The 17,484-nt window shown below is 42.0% G+C and overlaps 3 protein-coding genes and 1 long non-coding RNA gene across 4 annotated transcripts; 2 read left to right on the forward strand and 2 right to left on the reverse strand.

Moving 5' to 3' along the window:
• Positions 1-277: 277 nt before the first annotated feature.
• Positions 278-2,369, reverse strand: LOC108163378. Its single transcript, XR_001775667.2, has 4 exons — positions 1,950-2,369; positions 1,526-1,891; positions 1,216-1,459; positions 278-1,160 (listed from the first exon to the last, which is right to left on the reverse strand). It is a non-coding gene; the product is annotated as an uncharacterized LOC108163378 (long non-coding RNA).
• Positions 2,370-2,690: 321 nt separating this feature from the next.
• Positions 2,691-3,440, forward strand: LOC108161172 (vesicle-associated membrane protein-associated protein B/C-like). Its single transcript, XM_017295392.2, has one exon. It carries the CDS (start codon positions 2,691-2,693, stop codon positions 3,438-3,440), a length of 750 nt encoding a protein of 249 aa, XP_017150881.2.
• Positions 3,441-4,266: 826 nt separating this feature from the next.
• LOC117189129 lies at positions 4,267-5,138 on the forward strand. The gene is made up of 2 exons (XM_033394160.1): positions 4,267-4,847; positions 4,906-5,138. Coding segments are annotated over exons 1-2 (351 nt in total). The 5' UTR covers positions 4,267-4,498; the 3' UTR covers positions 4,908-5,138.
• Positions 5,139-13,940: 8,802 nt separating this feature from the next.
• Positions 13,941-14,822, reverse strand: LOC108164324. Its single transcript, XM_017299977.2, has 2 exons — positions 14,296-14,822; positions 13,941-14,237 (listed from the first exon to the last, which is right to left on the reverse strand). Coding segments are annotated over exons 1-2 (351 nt in total). The 5' UTR covers positions 14,645-14,822; the 3' UTR covers positions 13,941-14,235.
• Between the last annotated feature and the right edge of the window lie 2,662 nt (positions 14,823-17,484).

The following is a 17,484-nucleotide window of genomic DNA, read 5'->3' on the forward strand; positions in this document are numbered from 1 at the left end:
TATAGCCAAAAGGAACAAATCAATTTGCACTGGCTACGCAGCGCCCGACGTCACGCTCAGACTGATTTTCTGTCTCTCTCGCACGCACTCCTTGTCGTGTCGTTTAATATTAGCGGCGTCTGCCGGAGGAGAGCCATACTGACTTAGTATCGGGTATAACTGTAGAGTTGCGGTCTCCGCAGCAACTCACAACGTTCCCCCTCGTTCCTTTTCGCTTTGCATACTTTTAGCTCTATTTTATTCATTTTATTTCCATTTTATATAATTTATTTTGCTTTGAAAGCCATATTGTCTTACTCGTACACTCTTGACTGTGAGGAAATGAGCATTGTTATGTCAGGGAAGCACTCCAGACCCTCTTGCAGTTTTCGGGATTTTGATATGACCATAAAAAGTAAAAGGAATAAAGGAAAAAAAGGCAAAGAAGTACATCCAAAAAGGAAAGAAAACCCTGCTCCCACTTGAAAGCGACATTGAGGCCCGTCTCCATGGGAATACCCTCGTCCTCTGCTGTCTGGAGGGTACTTCCTTCCCTGCCTCTACAAGGGGCGACATGTCAACGCAGCTATGCCTCTTGGATGGGGCACGTGTGCTCCGGCATGGCACAGGAACTCGAAAGGCATTTCACGAAATTCCAAGGCAAACAGCATGCAGAAATTGCATTTAGATGTGCGAAGAAAATTGCTAAAAATATTATTTGCCTTTGAGGGAATTTCGAAATGAAAATGTTTATCTCTAAAACATAAAGTGCATTTTCTAACTTTACGTAATATAATACTCGTATCCTGTGTCAAAAGTCAGGAACAGAAAACAAAGCTAAAATCTACAATGAATTGTTAATGGCCTGAATGCAGGACCCGACATCTATCGATGGAGAGGCTAACAAGTCCAGGGAATTTCCTACAAGCATTTACATCTAGCACACACATCCCAGAGATCCTTGACATGTCGAATTTAAATGTAACTTATTTATATCCGTTTATGTGGGTCCGCTGTCATTTAAATTTTGCTCATTAGGCCTTATTTATGATAAGTAGGACAGCAGCTCATTTGTGGAAGTCAGGGAAAAAATGTTGATGGATTTTGTGGTTTCAAAACCAGAGGCAATATTTCTTTTATTGCTGGGTGACTCTGGGCATCAGCTTGGTGCATTTTTGGCCCTGTAAGAAAACCAATAAAGAAATATACGAATCCCAGTACGAATATGATACGCACCGAGTCCGGATACGATTCGGCGCGGTAGCTACGTGAAAACATGTGACATATACTGTAAGTAGAAGATCAATGTCCAGGTTGCCCGTCCCTTGAATGTCTCTATGGATGACCAGAAAGAGCTGCGTTTCATTGGTGTGGACACTGGTACGCTGATCGCCTGATCCGCATTGTTATATCCATTGTGCTGAGATAGAAGGCCAGTGGGGAAAGAAGCCGTGTGATACATCCTGGGATTAATGTGCATCTGAAAGGAGGAGGATAGATAATGACGAGGATTCTGGCAGCCAAAGGTTAAAAGTTCACAATATACCTTGCTGCAGGCCGCAGAAATTCCCCTCAACACATTATTCTGACCATCGCTGACACCGTCCCGATAAGAGACAATGTGCTCGGAATAGCAGTTCCAGAACTGACGACTCCATTACCCCGATTTCCTCCAGGGCAGAGGCTTGCAAGTGATATTGTATGTTGTATGAAGCCCCGAAAGGATTATGGGAGGCAGCCAACCCCCATCACACTGGGTGGCGTCCCGAAATTTGGAATATAACGAACACCAAATCACATTGGTTTCGTTTGAAATCCTGAAAGGAATCATATAGGTCACGGCCATCCCTGTACATCCGTATTACAGCCGTCTAATCTAGGAAACATTGACTATATGCCTTTTAGCAAGGACCTGCAAGGAGAACATTCAGATCTCTGTGGCATGCCGAGGTCAGCACCTTACAACTCACGTGTTCTTTGAAATCTTGCACCTGATTGTAGGCCGAGGGCACGGCTTTGGAGCAAAGAATTTCATACGATCTCAACTGTTGCCTTTGTTGTTGTCCACTGTTGTCCGTGTGTATACAGTGATGAAACAGTTCTCGCCAAATCCAGAGCAATCACTCAACGAATTTAACACGAAATTGAATATAAAACGAAATGAAGAATATCAGCAGGCTTGGCAACTCTACTCAGCTGTGTTCTTGTGTTCAGTGTTGTAAGCCGTTTAACTGTAGACATCGATAAATAAAACATCGATGAATATATTAAAAATTGCTTGCTACAAACCGCGTAAAATGTGTAAAAAAAATGAATTTTGGTATCTAAAATACATCTTAGGTATTCGAGCAGGCACAATTTTTGAACCACTGTGAACTACCATGGCCCTAAATGGGTTAAAATTTAAATAAAAATATATATATATATATATATATATCTGACGTATATATAGTTTAATTATCCATGTATTTATTAAAATATAGGTATTTAAGTAAAAACATCCAATAAGACGCTTGTAGGGTAAATCTAAAAACATCGATAGTGGAGAAAAAACATCGATGGTTGAGAAAAAACATCGATGACATCTCAGGCTTACTACATCGCCATCATTTTCTTTTCGCCATTTCATCTCAGAAAGTTTTTTCGAGCACATTGTTTCTTAAACCAAACCTACAAAAAAGGACAAAAATTCCGTAAACCAAACTAAAAAAATGGCAAAGAATATAGAGAACATAATGATCGTGGAGCCAGCTGATGCGCTGACTTTCGAAGGGCCGTTCAACAAGCCCATCAAGCGCAATCTGGTTATTCGCAGTCTCGTCGATAAAGATATGGCGTACAAGCTGAAGACAACCTCGCCACGCCTGTTCTTCGTTCGCCCTAACATCGGGATAATTGGTGCCAAGTCGTCGGTCAGCATCGAAATTTTCATGCCTCCGACACTGCCCCTCTATCCGGACCCGTTTATGAAGCGTCACAAATTCCTCATTGTGGCTGGCGAAGCTACTGAACCCGTAGGGGATTTGCAGAGCTTCTTCAAGGATCTGGAGCCGGCCAACGCCTGGGAAGGCAGGGTCCACTGTGAGTTTGTGCTTCCGCAGCCGGAGAATAACAACGGCTTCGAGGCTAGCATTTTGGACGAGTCGATCCGTCACACTGTTGGTGGAGAGCCCATGGAAGACTTGGAGCGCACGTACGACGCCCTGGAGGTCAGCGTTCTGGTGGACATGCAAATTCTACAGGAAAAGGTTGTTTATCTTGAGCAGGTGCGTCTGGAGTTGTCTCTGCAAATCGAGGAACTACGCGATTCTGCTAAGAAGGGGCAGAACGGCAAGAAAATTCTGCTACGCCAGCGCTCTACCTTTTTTATGTTTTCGTCCGCATGTGTCGCCGTTGGTGCCGTCTTTTTTTTTGGTAATTTTGGCAAAGACTTCCTAAACCTAATTAAGAAAGCCTTTTAAGGAATTGTTCTGTTACAAGCGAATAAAATATGTAATTGCTCTCCCCTAAATGAATTTCTATTCAATTTTTGAGTATTTTGTCATAGAAAATTCGAGAAATTCTCATACATACAAAAACTTAAGGTTTTTGCAGAGTCACCTCATGACGTCATACAACAAAAAATTTAAATGGCGGCTTTCAGAGGCGGACTTAAAGCCGGTTTTTTTTTAAATCTTCAATCGATTGGTTATGACTTCATAATAGTTTTGTTAGATCTGTAAAAAATATCGTATCGGTCAGATATATATTTTTTGGAAAAATACACAGGCCGAATGATTTTTCGTTATATGTAAACGTACAATAGCATTGTCAAAAATATCAATTTTGAATAGTTTGATCTATTTTCGAGCTCTGGAGAATCTTAAAATATTAAATATCGATAGGCAAAAACTGTGTCAATAACGATTGTGAAAAGCTGCAACCAGCACTCGGCTATCTGTCTTGGCACTTGAAAAATTTAGAGTTCGTATCGTTTGCACCATTTCGCATATAGACACGCCCGAGAAATTTGTTGTGTGGACTCCCCAAAGGGGGACCCCAATGGGACCCCCCCCAGGGCGATCAAATTGAGTCTCGAGTCCGTGGCCGCAAAGGCATCGACAAGGCCGTCGGCCAGCGGGGAGCTGCTTTCAAAATTGCAAGTCCCTCGCTACGGAACCGTCCACAAAATTCAAGCCACTAAACGGAAAATACTATACAATAAGCGCCGCAACATTCTACGGCAAGTGCTGGAACAATTAATTGATATTTGAGTTTATTTGTAATTGAAAATCGTTTTCCGATCAGGCTCCGTCGGCTGCAGAAATTTACCCCTAAAGCTAGCGTTACCCATATACCACATATACCAGCTGGAGCCGGCCCAGACGGCCAGACAGATGCCGCCCGTGAAGGAGGAAGAGCAAAAGTCGTTTGCGGTCGACTTTGATGACAAGGATGAAGCGCCTGCTGTGGGGCCTTTAGCACCGCTAAGCCGCCGTCGTTCGGCGACGCCACCACCGCTGGCCAGCAGCCAAAGCAGATGCCCAATCCTGATGATGCCGATCGCCAGTCGTGCGGGTGTCAGCAATATCTGTGCCTCGCCTTTGCGCAACAACTGCCTGCCTCACCAAGATGGAGCAGAATAACACCAACATTCACCGAGATGGACACCCAGCTGAAGGCGGAAATATTGCCGGACAGTCCGGAGCAGAAGGCTCTGGTCAAGGAGAGGAAGCGAGTTGAGCTTCAGTTGCAGAATCTGGACAGAAAGACCTTGAAGAACGAGAACGAGGAAAATCGTCAGCAATATCTGTGCCTCACCTTTGCGCAACATCAGCCTGCCTCACCAAGATGGAGTAGAATAACACCAACACTCAAATGCTTCACTTGTAAGTCAGCGCTAAACAGGGTCCCCGTACAAGTCTAAGCTCATGATTATTTTTTCAGAGCCTTGGGTCTCCACCAAGCGCCGCGGCGCTGTCGTAACTGCTTGCGGAGGATCCATCCTTGATCCGCTCCGGACAATCAGTCGTCGGGCGTTCAGAACGCCTTTATTCTTCATTCTTGATCATTTGTTTTGTATTTCAAAATATGTTTCTCAGCCATTTTAGTGGATCCTTGCGCCCTTCCGCCACGTAGGGATTCTGCATAAGAACTTTTGAGGCGAGTCCAGTCACTATCGCAGTCACGGAAAACCACCACATGATCTGCGGCTTTATGCCTCATTCCTTTCTCTCGGTTTTGGAGCCAAGATAAACGAAAGAGGAATAAAGCCATAGATCATCTGGTGCTTTTTCCTGGCTGGGATCGTAGCTGGATGCGCGGCGACAGTACTTCTTCAGAATCAGTACGGATCCATAATTTAACTGTGATCATTTTAAATTAAAAGAGGTCAACAAGGTCAATTGATTGTTTTTCTGTTACATGAATATGTTACCTGTTCATCGGATATATCTGCTAAGGCGATAATTCATTTGATTTGTTTACCTCAAATTGCCCGTGGCAGTGCAAAAAGCGAAAAATTATAAAGAATTGGCTATAAGGATTTGATCCGACAGATTAGCTCCTGGAAATATTCAGTTGATGAAGACCCAAAATTGAAGGGTTCAATGCACTTTCCTCTAATTGCAAGTCAAACAATAATAGCCCTGCAGCTATTTTATTTCAACAGCAAATAACCAAACTGTTATTTGCTTTGAAATTTTCCAACTGGAAATGGCACACAAGACTGCAAAAAAACCTGAAAAGCAACAGAAACATCAAAAAATCCCAGACCAGAGAAATCTTTGCCAAAAAAGCAAAAACCCAACTGCTTTCTGGGTTTCGGTTTTGTTTGGTATGGTTTGTTCGACTCTTTTGGCCAAAAAAATATTTCTTTTGTTTCTGTGTTGTTCGCCTGTGGACTCTTAAGGGAGAAGGACTAACTGAATTTGTTTTTGGAAAGCAGAGCTAATAAAACGGTTTCAAAGTAAGGAGGAAGCAAACCCTATTTGTAAAACTTTAATTGTGAAATTAGTGGATATTGCGAGCATCTAGATTACCGAATTTCCCAAATATCCCCTACCAAAAGAGGTCAATTCATTCGAACTACCCCAAGTTAATTGAACTATCGCAACTATTTACAGAGCCATGTGCCATGGACGACTTTGCACTTTAACATATTTTTGAGGTCGTGGCGATAAATATATTGGCTTCCCATAGCATATGGCGCCGTTACCAACCCGTTCAACCAAGGCAGTTGCTATCATACAACATCCTGGAGATTTTGCCAGCTCTCCTCGATTCCTATCTGTGTATAATTTGTGCGACAAACTTTGTCATGCGAGCTCTGGCAGTTAGTAAAGCTTCTACCAGCTGCGGTCCTGCCGCAAAATAGAACCAGGACCAGGACCTGGACTAAATATGGCACCCTAGGTGAGACCGCCGACCACCAGCTGATAAATTTTCAAATTAGCATGCTAATGAAAGGCATGGAACTGTCGCTGCAAAGTTTTTAACTTTTGCTTGTGGATGGGTACTCTGGTACGCTGCTGTGCAGTCGGTGATGGAGTCGGTCCTGTCTAGATAGAACGTGCGAAAAGATTTATCCCAAGGCCCGAAGCATTGACACGGACATGATGAGGTAGCGTCCTTCTGCGAGCTGAGATGCATTAATTGCTTGTCGAAATTTGAGTGGCTTCCATCATTGAACAACGGACCTGAAGCCTGGAACCAATTGCCGCCGAGTTTGGATTGGTACATTTCATGCCAGCTAATTGAGATTTTATATTTTCTGTATTAAGTGAAAAATTCAGCACGGATGCACATCTCTAGCAATCCATGCCATTTTCTACCTACAATGACTGGGGTAAATTTGCCAGAACCACTTTGGTCCCCCGCTGGGGATTTTCTAACTTGCCAGAATCGAGTCGTAGCTAATAAAAGTGTCAGAAATGTGAGGAGACGCCCCACTTATTGGCCCACACTGCGTATGAGCACTTTAGTAGGAGTGCAAAAAGATGTCAAACACTTTTGGCAACCTAACGTGGTGGGCGTTGTTAGGCTGGTGGAAAATTCTATTAGAACTTACAACTTCTTAACTCCTTCAGAGAATATTGTAGCCCCTTTAATAGTACCTCTTAAATTGGTCCATCTCACTGGATTATCTAATTTTTTGCATCAACAGTTTTGCATTTAGCAGGGGCCAAGGATATTCTGAATGCGATTTAAAAAGGCCACGGCCTATGTGCTACGTGTTTCATCTACTATGGAATCAGTCAAGTGTTCACGCATTTAATTTGGCCTCCATTCGCCATCCCAGTGCCCGTCCAGGACGCATCCATTCAGATAGTGTTCTATTTGAGTTTCACTTGGAATGCATTCATTATTCATTCTTTCCGCTCCATGACGCGTCATTTTATTTGAGACTCTGTCTGCGTTTAAAGGGCAAGTGCAGAAAGATGGACATTATGAAGTTTTCTAATTTATTATATCCACGCAGCAGCTGGTATAAGACGTTCCTTTGGTTAATGAACGCGGAGAAACACTAATCCAAAGAGTTGCAGCTGACGGGAGGAGAAAAATGGTAAATGATAATTTAAATAATTATTCAGGCCACGAAAGTTCACGCCAGTTGAGTAGGGGAGCAAGTAAGGAAGGTTTATTCAGTAGTTTAGTAGACTTGAAAAATTCATTGAATTATTGAAATACATGAAGAGCAAACAGATTGATCATACTTATAGACAGAAGCAGATGTCTGCAACACAGAAGATGCCTTAAGCTTTTACTTACCTTCATCTTTTTGTTGTCAAATTTGTCAGAAAATACGAAATTTAGCATGCAAATCAAGTAACTGCGGTAGCGGATTGCGTTTTTAAAAAGTTTTTATTTAACTTCTAAGTTTACAGATATAGATTTAAGTTGAAGGTCACAAAGGATTCCGGACAAAGGGTTTGCGCGATCTTAGTTTTTAGCTCGACTTTTCGGTGTCGCTTCTGGATCAAGACTGACTTGAACTTTTTGATCTTTGCATCGTCGATCCCTTTCGGGAATAGTTTTTCTATAAACATCTCAATTGATTTCGCCATCCCGAGTATTGGATTTCGTCATCCAAAGAGAGAACTGTAAAATGCCCAAAGTGCAGGATCTGCAGAAAGCCGGGTGTGAGATTGTTTATGGGAAGCCGGGTGTGGGCAAACATTGTTTTTCCATTTAGGCGAGTGTCAAAGATTGGGATTGTGGCGGGAGCCATTGCGATTGTACATCTTAGAAATCAATTAGGCGGAGGCCCAAGATTGAAATTGTTTTCGTTTTAGAAAGCCAAAGATTGTTTACAACTCGTATAAGAGCTCAATAGAATTGGGTACGTTAACTTGCACATATGGGATTCCATTTTTCGTTTATATGTGTATAGACTTAAGCCCATTTGTTGTAATTTGATTTGCCAAAGTGAAAGCATATATTGGCATAATTTTTGCTTTCCTTTCAAAAGCTCAACGAGCAGGGCGGAAATCAATCAAAGTCCTTAATTTTTCCTTGTTCTCGCATTATTGACTATAATATACAGGAGGGACTTAATAATTTAACAGCGGTAGGCTTCAAAATGCCCAAAAAGGTCGTTTCGTCTACCTTTTACTAACTTAAATTCAAATTTTTGATTAGTTGTTGAGCACAGGTATGGAAGACCTTTTTTCTAAATTTATTGGCAGATAAACAGCGGGATGTAGTACTTGAAGGAGCTTCAGGTCTGAGACTTCGGCAACCCTGCTGTGCACGAAAGTTCCAGTGAAAAGTTTTGGTACTCAGCTGCTTTCTGGAGAAAGGCGTTTCCACATTCAGTGAAATTCCTTGCATGACTGCACAAGTTTTGACAGGAGATGCTGCTCTACCCGGAGAGGGATTTCACGTGAGCGAGTTGCAATTTTCGCATACTGCCAGGAGGTGCAAAAGCAATGCCAAAAAATCTGTACAATCAATCTGGAATGCGGTAGCGCAGCCAGAGAAATGTGTCGGAGAAATTCGCGCAGACAAAATAATTGAAAATTGGGCTACGGCGTCAAAGGATGTCTTAAGCAGTGAATCTACATTGTACATATACATATCTATAGGGGAAAACTTTAAGTATATTGGTACATTGGTTGCATAGTCAGCATGGATATATATTTTGTTGCTGTGGATTTCTATTCATTGATGATAATAATTGAAATCATATCCACGCTGTTAGAGGATGCTTTGGGCATCTCTTTCCTAATTCAGCATGGATACATATTATACAGTTTTCGATTTCCATTCACGTTTGAGATGTAAAAAAAATACTCTTTCGTCACGCAGAATAACAAAATCCCTAGGCAATTTCTCTCTTTTCGTCTCCACATGAGATGGGAAATGGGTTGGAAACCGTCTGAGTTGGGGATCACGGACACAGTTGTTTTACATTTCTGCATCATTAGGTGGAGAATATTTGGTGCAATAGCAGCCTGAAAATATTTGAATAAGTGTATAGATGTGTGGCAAACAGCAGTTAGTCGGGGGCTACAAAGAAAACAGCAGGATGCATGATGTAGCACATACGCCATGTTGTCAACGGCAATGGCTAAAGTCTAAGTGGATCAATTTCCAGGCTATTGAGGGCTAAGCAGATAAGGCACCTGGCTTTGAAGCTGCCACAACGATAACATCATATCTGAAAAGCTTTTGTTGAAATACTTTCTATTGTAGTAAATGATTATGGCCGCATAAATTGTTAAAGAGCGAATAAATTCCGCAAAGCAAGCAAAAGACGGCCTTAAAATTTATTAAACTTCACACCTGTGCGGCGGAGGTAAACAAAAATGTAATAAATATTATCTAGTGTATAATGCAATTGTACAAACAGGTCTGGGAACCGCAATGCGGACGGCAAACAGCTTTCGCAGTGTAATGGTCTGTTATGGGTTTTGGGGATGGGATGAAGAGGGACTTGTGCTTGTGTCCTCCTCGAGCGCAGCTGGTCGGAATTTATGTCTGAATTTCTACAGAGATGGAATAAAAGTGCGGGACCTAAAAGTGCAGTCCATCTCTTAGAAGTTTCAATAAAGAATAACAAGTTTAACGACAATGTTCAGCTCTCGTTTAGCTCTAACTAATTTACTACCCAATTTAACAAGTCAATCATAAGTCTAATGGGGGCCAAAGATATTAACGATGATGGGTATTAAACTCATATTTGATTGGAAATTTCCCTCTGCACATAGCGCTTTAACAAGGCTGGCATGGTACAGCATTAAAAGTATAATCAAATATTAATGTCCGAGTATGCAATAAATAAATATGAACAAATGGCGATCGCATTAACGACTGACAATTGAGTTGGCGATGAGTCAGAAATGGGAAAGATTATTCGCTTTGCTTGCAGCTTCAATCAATTATTTCGAAGGCGTGCATTTCTCTCTGGACTTAACGCTTCATTATGGCAAATGAAACGCAAGAGCGAAAGGAACTCATTCTTGCAGAAAGAAAGATAATTTTTAATTGAAGGCACACATTAAAGGAATGACTGGGAAGACCTGTACATTTTATTCTATTAAACTTTATCTCACTCACATTCCTCGAATTGTAGTGTGGCCCCTTGAAAAATTGCAAACTACAATTGTCTGTGTCAAGACCACAAACGATGCCAGGAGGTTCAGACCTTGACTTTTGTTTACGTAACAAATACCTGAGGAGATAAATTAGACAATGTAATTTTTTCTTGTATTTTTTACTTCACTTTACACAAAGTTATTTTACATTGCAATTGACTAAGATTCATCCCTGCTGAAACTTCTACTAAAATTTATCCTAGTCGTAAGTCTTTTTTAAAGTCTGTAACTTTATGACAAATGACTGCACAATCTGCACATTCAATGATAGTGGGAGGGGAGCGCGTCTGTCAAGCGAGTCGTATGAGGAATGCAATTAGAATTTTTCTGTGCAGTGAACTAATTCGCATTTTATACCCCACCCCACAAGACAGTGTCAATTAGTTGATGTTGCCAGTGTGGCAATGGTGCCGGTGCTGTTGCCGGTTACTCTTTCAACGTGGTTTCATTACTGCTCAACCAAAGGGATGCCAGCTCTCTCTGAGCTTTTCCTTTTTCTTTTCTATGCTGTACAAAACTTTCAAGCAGCTTCAATTTTCTCCCAAAAAGACTCCCTACAGTCCAAAATGAAAGACCACGAAGATTTCACTAAAATTGATGATGTCGTTTGATGACGTTGACCATAATTAAAAAGATAATAATATTTATAAGCTGCTTATGTATACAAATTATATTAGAGCTTAAAATCTGTGAACAATTTCTCTTGTAATTCGCAAATATTCGACGGAGTAACTGTAATCAGTAGAAAATAAATATTCAGGAAATAATGGTGATTCTCATAAAACAATATTTTAGCGTGGTGTTTTTGTGCTGGATTTTGTGGTTTATTTTCAGCATTAAAAGGCGCAATTTTCCAGCGTCACAGGCGCACTCTGAACTCTAGGCTCAATCCCATATAATTTTCCGCCTGCAAAAGGAAATGTTGCGCCAGGCAAAATGTTGTGACAAGAACCGCTGTGTGGCGGAGATTTGCTCTTAAGTCTGTGAATGTCTTGCCAACTTATTATTGACTTGTTTTGATTTAATTTCCATTTCAAGGGAATTTAATTTCCGGCATTGCGGATGAAAAATATGAGTTGCTGTGGATCCTCTCTTATGCTTCCTGTGAAAATGAATGCATTTCAGCCACAGTCTAGTATCCCAAGGAATATGGATACCATTTAAGGGGAAAATTAAAAGCAAACCCACGTACTACCACGCCTCAGGCGAGTCACTGCATTGATGGCGATAATGTATTCCAATTTCCTGCCAGAAGTAAAACATTTTATTGTAAAATTCCGAGATTAATTGCGACGAGGGTAGACTCTTTGGAGTTTCCTGTTTCCGGCTGCTGAAAGCATTTAAAGCGTGAATAGGAATCAATCAAACTGAATGACTAATCACATATGGACACTAGGACACCACTTGAGCCAGCCGGTAACTTATTTCAATATGTATGAGGTATCTGTGGCACTCTGCTGGGCTAAAGGATTGGGAGGCTGCTTGGTTTTGTGTGGCAGCCAGGTCTAATGACTGATTTCATTTAGAAAGCCACTTCAAAGGAATGATTAGCATAGGCCAGGACTAATTGGCAGTCCAACGAAAGTTGCACAAACTTTTGTGCATTTCCACTGGGAAAGTGGAAACCAACACCAACATGCAACATTTCATATGAGAAAGTTAACTTATATGCTTGATTAGAGAGTTCTGCGCTTGCCCTGATTTAATTAGATCTTGGCACTCTTCACATCAAATCTGAGGAAATTTACACATCTTGTTCGCCCCCGAAGCTAATTATAAAAGCTTCCCACCCAAAGGAAAAACTAAGACTTGGAATTTACAAGGACTCCTTGCTGATTGATGGCCGAGCAGTTGAAATTTTCTAATTTATATGATGGGTTTTGTGGCGATGGAAAGTGCACACCGAGCAGCTGCTCCACGGCACGGAAAATTGTCCGTAAAAGGTGTACAGACATTTAGAGTACTTATGCGACAAATGTTTTGTGCCAGCACACCAAATTCAATAAAAAATCCATTATGCAAATACAATTGTGTCGCATTTGATTCCCATCTAAGCTCCTTCATAAATATTTATGTGTGTGCCAACAAAGAGAAACCGCAAAACTAACCAAAATGGAATTTTTTGGCATCCATTATGCTGCAGAGTAAACGTTTGCGGATGGGCGAAATATTTCACTACTGCGATTCAGGATTTCCATATTTAACCAGGACGAGGTATACTTCTCGTTCTCCCACACTGTGTGGGACACTAGGCAAAACGATCAAAAATAAATAGGGAAAAATATATAGAGAATCAGAACTAGAAGCCACATAGAATCATGCCTTGTTCCATGTCCAACCCGACAGCTGGAGTGCTGTTGAGCAAACTAAAATCAGTTGCATATTCGAACTTAAATTATGAATTCAGTTTTTAGCAACTCCCAGGAAGCTGCGAACAATGCCTTGTTGGTCTTCGAACTGGGGTGTGTACTTCCATCCGTCCTCTGCAATCTGCAGAACCAACCTAACATATCCAGAGTCTGTACAGCGCAGACCTGCTCTGTCTGCTGCAGTTCCCCACGGATGGCAACGGATGGTGGATTTCCTGGCCAGTCCTCATCCTCAGATCGTGCCTGTGGCACAGCAGTGTACGTACGCGCACTCACTACCGCAGCCAGAACTGTGTACTGCAGTCCTAGGGGCCAACCGAGTCCGAAAGGATCTTCACATGGATACTGAAATGGTTTAAAGATGCTTCTGGACTGATTCCACCGTTGACCGCGATCCTGAGTAAACGCAACGGCATCGACATACCATACCAATGCCCACTACTTTACTTAACCTGATCCATTCGCTGTCCCTCTCTAGAGGATAAACATTGTTACAAAACAATTGATTCTTTCGGTCGAGCTCTTTTTGTACCAGGCAGACTTTTATTCAGAACTAAAACATTCCAAACCCATAAATGGCAGAGGCATGACATTTCCAAATACAAGAAAGAAAAAAATAATCAGTGGGTGGGATTAAATCAGGATCTAGATCCAAAAGCGAACATGGATCTAGATCCAAAACCGAATCAGGATCAGATACAAAACAAAATATGGATCTAGATCCATATCTAGATTCATATTTGGTTGTGGATCTAGATCTTAATTCGGTTTGGAATCTAGATCCACTTCCGTCACGTACAGATTCTGAAGAAGCACTGTCGCCGCGAATCCAGCCACGATCCCTGCCAGGAAAAAGCACCAGATGATATGTGGCTTTAATCCTCTTTCCATTATCTTGGCTTTGAGCTCCTCTGGCATCTCGTCGCGTAGCTTGGGGATCAGCTCCATATGGATAGATCCAAAACCGAATATGGATCTAGATTAAAAACCGAATATGGAGCTGATACCCGAGTTGCGCCACGAAATACGAGAACAGCTCAAAGGAGAGAAAGGAATGAGGCTTAAAGCAGCAGATCATGTGGTGGTTTTCCGTGACTGCGATAGTGACTGGACTCGCAGCAAAAGTACTCATGCAGAATCCCTACGTGATGGAAGGGCGCAAGGATCCACTAAAATGGTTGAGAAACAGGATCAAGAATGAAGAATAAAGGCGTTTTGAACGCCCGACGACTGATTGCCCGGATCGGATCATGAATGGGTCCTCCGCAAGCAGTTACGACAGCGCCGCGGCGCTTGGTGGAGACCCAAGGCTCTGAAAAAATAATCATGAGCTTAGACTTGTACGGGGACCCTGTTTAACGCTGACTTACAAGTGAAGCATTTGAGTGTTGGTGTTATTCTACTCCATCTTGGTGAGGCAGGCTGATGTTGCGCAAAGGTGAGGCACAGATATTGCTGACGATTTTCCTCGTTCTCGTTCTTCAAGGTCTTTCTGTCCAGATTCTGCAACTGAAGCTCAACTCGCTTCCTCTCCTTGAACAGAGCCTTCTGCTCCGGACTGTCCGGCAATATTTCCGCCTTCAGCTGGGTGTCCATCTCGGTGAATGTTGGTGTTATTCTGCTCCATCTTGGTGAGGCAGGCAGTTGTTGCGCAAAGGCGAGGCACAGATATTGCTGACACCCGCACGACTGGCGATCGGCATCATCAGGATCGGGCATCTGCTTTGGCTGCTGGCCAGCGGTGGTGGCGTCGCCGAACGACAGCGGCTTAGCGGTGCTAAAGGCCCCGCAGCAGGCGCTTCATCCTTGTCATCAAAGTCGACCGCAAACGACTTTTGCTCTTCCTCCTTCACGGGCGGCATCTGTCTGGCCGTCTGGGCCGGCTCCAGCTGTATATGTGGTATATGGTAACGCTAGCTTTGGGTAAATTTCTGCAGCCGACGGAGCCTGATCGGAAAACGATTTTCAATTACAAATAAACTCAAATATCAATTAATTGTTCCAGCACTTGCCGTAGAATGTTGCGGCGCTTATTGTATAGTATTTTCCGTTTAGTTGCTTGAATTTTGTGGACGGTTCCGTAGCGAGTGACTTGCAATTTTGGAAGCAGCTCCCCGCTGGCCGACGGCTTTGTCGATGCCTTTGCGGCCACGGACTCGAGACTCAATTTGATCGCCCTGGGGGGGGCCCCATTGGGGTCCCCCTTTGGGGAGTCCACACAACAAATTTCTCGGGCGTGTCTATATGCGAAATGGTGCAAACGATACGAACTCTAAATTTTGCAAGTGCCAAGACAGATAGCCGAGTGCTGGTTGCAGCTTTTCACAATCGTTATTGACACAGTTTTTGCCTATCGATGTTTAATATTTTAAGATTCTCCAGAGCTCGAAAATATATCACACTATTCAAAATTGATATTTTTGGCAATGCTATTGTACGTTTACATGCAACGAAAAATCATTCGACCTGTGTATTTTTCCAAAAAATATATATCTGACCGATACGATATTTTTTACAGATCTGACAAAACTATTATGAAGTCACAACCAATCGATTGAAGATTAAAAAAAATCCGGCTGTTAGTCCACCTCTGAAAGCCGCCATTGAAATTTGTTGTTGTATGTCGTCATGAGGTGACTCTGCAAAAACGTATGCGCATTTTAGATGCAATTACCAGGAAAATAAGACCCACGCGGCCGACGTACAGACTCTTGAAATGGAAAAGCCATGACCATTCAATTTTGTTTTCTTTTCGATTGAGGGACGTTTTCATAGTATTTAATAAATAAGAATATTTTTCCCACCAAATGTAGACTCTCTAAAAGAATATAAATAAATAAATATATCTGTTTAAATACCTTCTAAATCGCTCTCTTAAGCTTGTACACATTTTTTGTGAATTAGAAACTCATTTAAGCCTCACTCAAACTCGATATCACACCAAAATAAAACGGAAAGTGCAATTAGCGAGGGATTTGCGGTAATTACAGGTGGAAGGATAAGGAAAGGAAAAACAGTTAATGGAAACTTAATTAGCGCACTGTAAAGAAAATCCAGAAGGATACAAACCATGCGGCATTAAACTCGCAAATGTGACGTCAGTTTTCTCTCCAAATGAGTCAGGGAATTCCATTAAAATGGGTTTAATAAATATTGATTATCAACATCGATTGTCAACATTAAAAAATCTGGAGGGAAAAAATGCAATCGATGGCAGCTTTTATGAAGCAACTGGTGTACAGAAGAGCAAAATGGGAAAAAAACAGAGAAACTCTGGAAGTGAGGCGGAAGCGCCGAGGACAATGTTGGACATCGACGACGACAAAGACGTTTTGACGCTGGCCTTCTTCCATGCGCCTCGGCGGGACGGAAATGGCATTTCCATGGCGGTGATACGAGGCGACGACAGTCAAGTGCTTCGAGCGGAAACGGAAATTTAAAGGCAAAGCAAATGGCCGAGCAAAATGGACAAACAACTGACGAATGCTAATCTTATTCACTCATAAAACTAGCACAGCTCTCGCTTCCTCGATTGTAAAAAAGAGATAATAAAATATGATAAAAAATACTTTGACCACGGGCCAAAATCTACTCTAGCCTCTGTCGTTTATCTCTTTTATGTGGCACCAAAGGAAAGCTAAACAATTAGCTTGGCTACAGCGAAAACGTTTAAACAATCGACAACCCCAAGTTCGGGGACCAAGATCAAGCGAAATAATTAATTTTAGTGGCAGCTGTTCGCGGGGATCTTTTCAAATATATGTAGCGACGACAGAGGTAAAATTTGTATCAACGAGGGGGTCGCTTCTACAGCTACGGCATTAAGCCCGATACTAAGTCAGTATGACTCTTCTCAGCCAGAGACAGAGAGATAGAAAATGATCAGTGCGATATCACAGGAGTGGGGATTCTTTATTCTAGCTCTTTTAGTCTCTCAGAACAAGGCGTCAAGCAAGACGGACAGACAGACATGGCTCTATCGACTCGGCTGTTAATGCTGATCAAGAATATATATTCTTTATGGAGTCGGAAACGTTTCCTTCTGGGCGTTGCACACATCTATTTAATAGAACCCTATACTCTTTTTGAGGACGAAAATGCACTTTTAGTTTGTGGCTTATAACTGGCTTTTTTTGTCACATTCTGGTCCCATTGGGATATGATAGCGAAGCCGTGTAATTGAGTGATGGAAATTTGTTGGAAGGGTCGCATGGATGAGAGAAAATTGAAATTGGCCTTGGTCAACAAATGTGACACTCTAGAAGATTTATTTTGCAAATGGGATTTTGCTCACTGGCACTGAAAGACAACGGCTTGCATCGCAAATATCACAAATGTTTAAAGAGATACTTCAGCCTCTGGAGCAGGCAAAGCAACATACCTGGACCTGGCAATAAATAACTAGAAGAGAGGCCGTTACCAGAAGAGCACCATTTCTATAAAAATCGAATTTCAAACCATTTCAATTTAATTACTTATTCCATAAAAAATATTCAAGTGATAAACTTTATTGTTTGCACATTTTATTGGCCATTCGACATGAATCTTTTATTGTTTTG

The sequence above is a fragment of the Drosophila miranda genome, chromosome 4, assembly GCF_003369915.1.
Source record: "Drosophila miranda strain MSH22 chromosome 4, D.miranda_PacBio2.1, whole genome shotgun sequence".
Classification (NCBI taxonomy): domain Eukaryota; kingdom Metazoa; phylum Arthropoda; class Insecta; order Diptera; family Drosophilidae; genus Drosophila; species Drosophila miranda.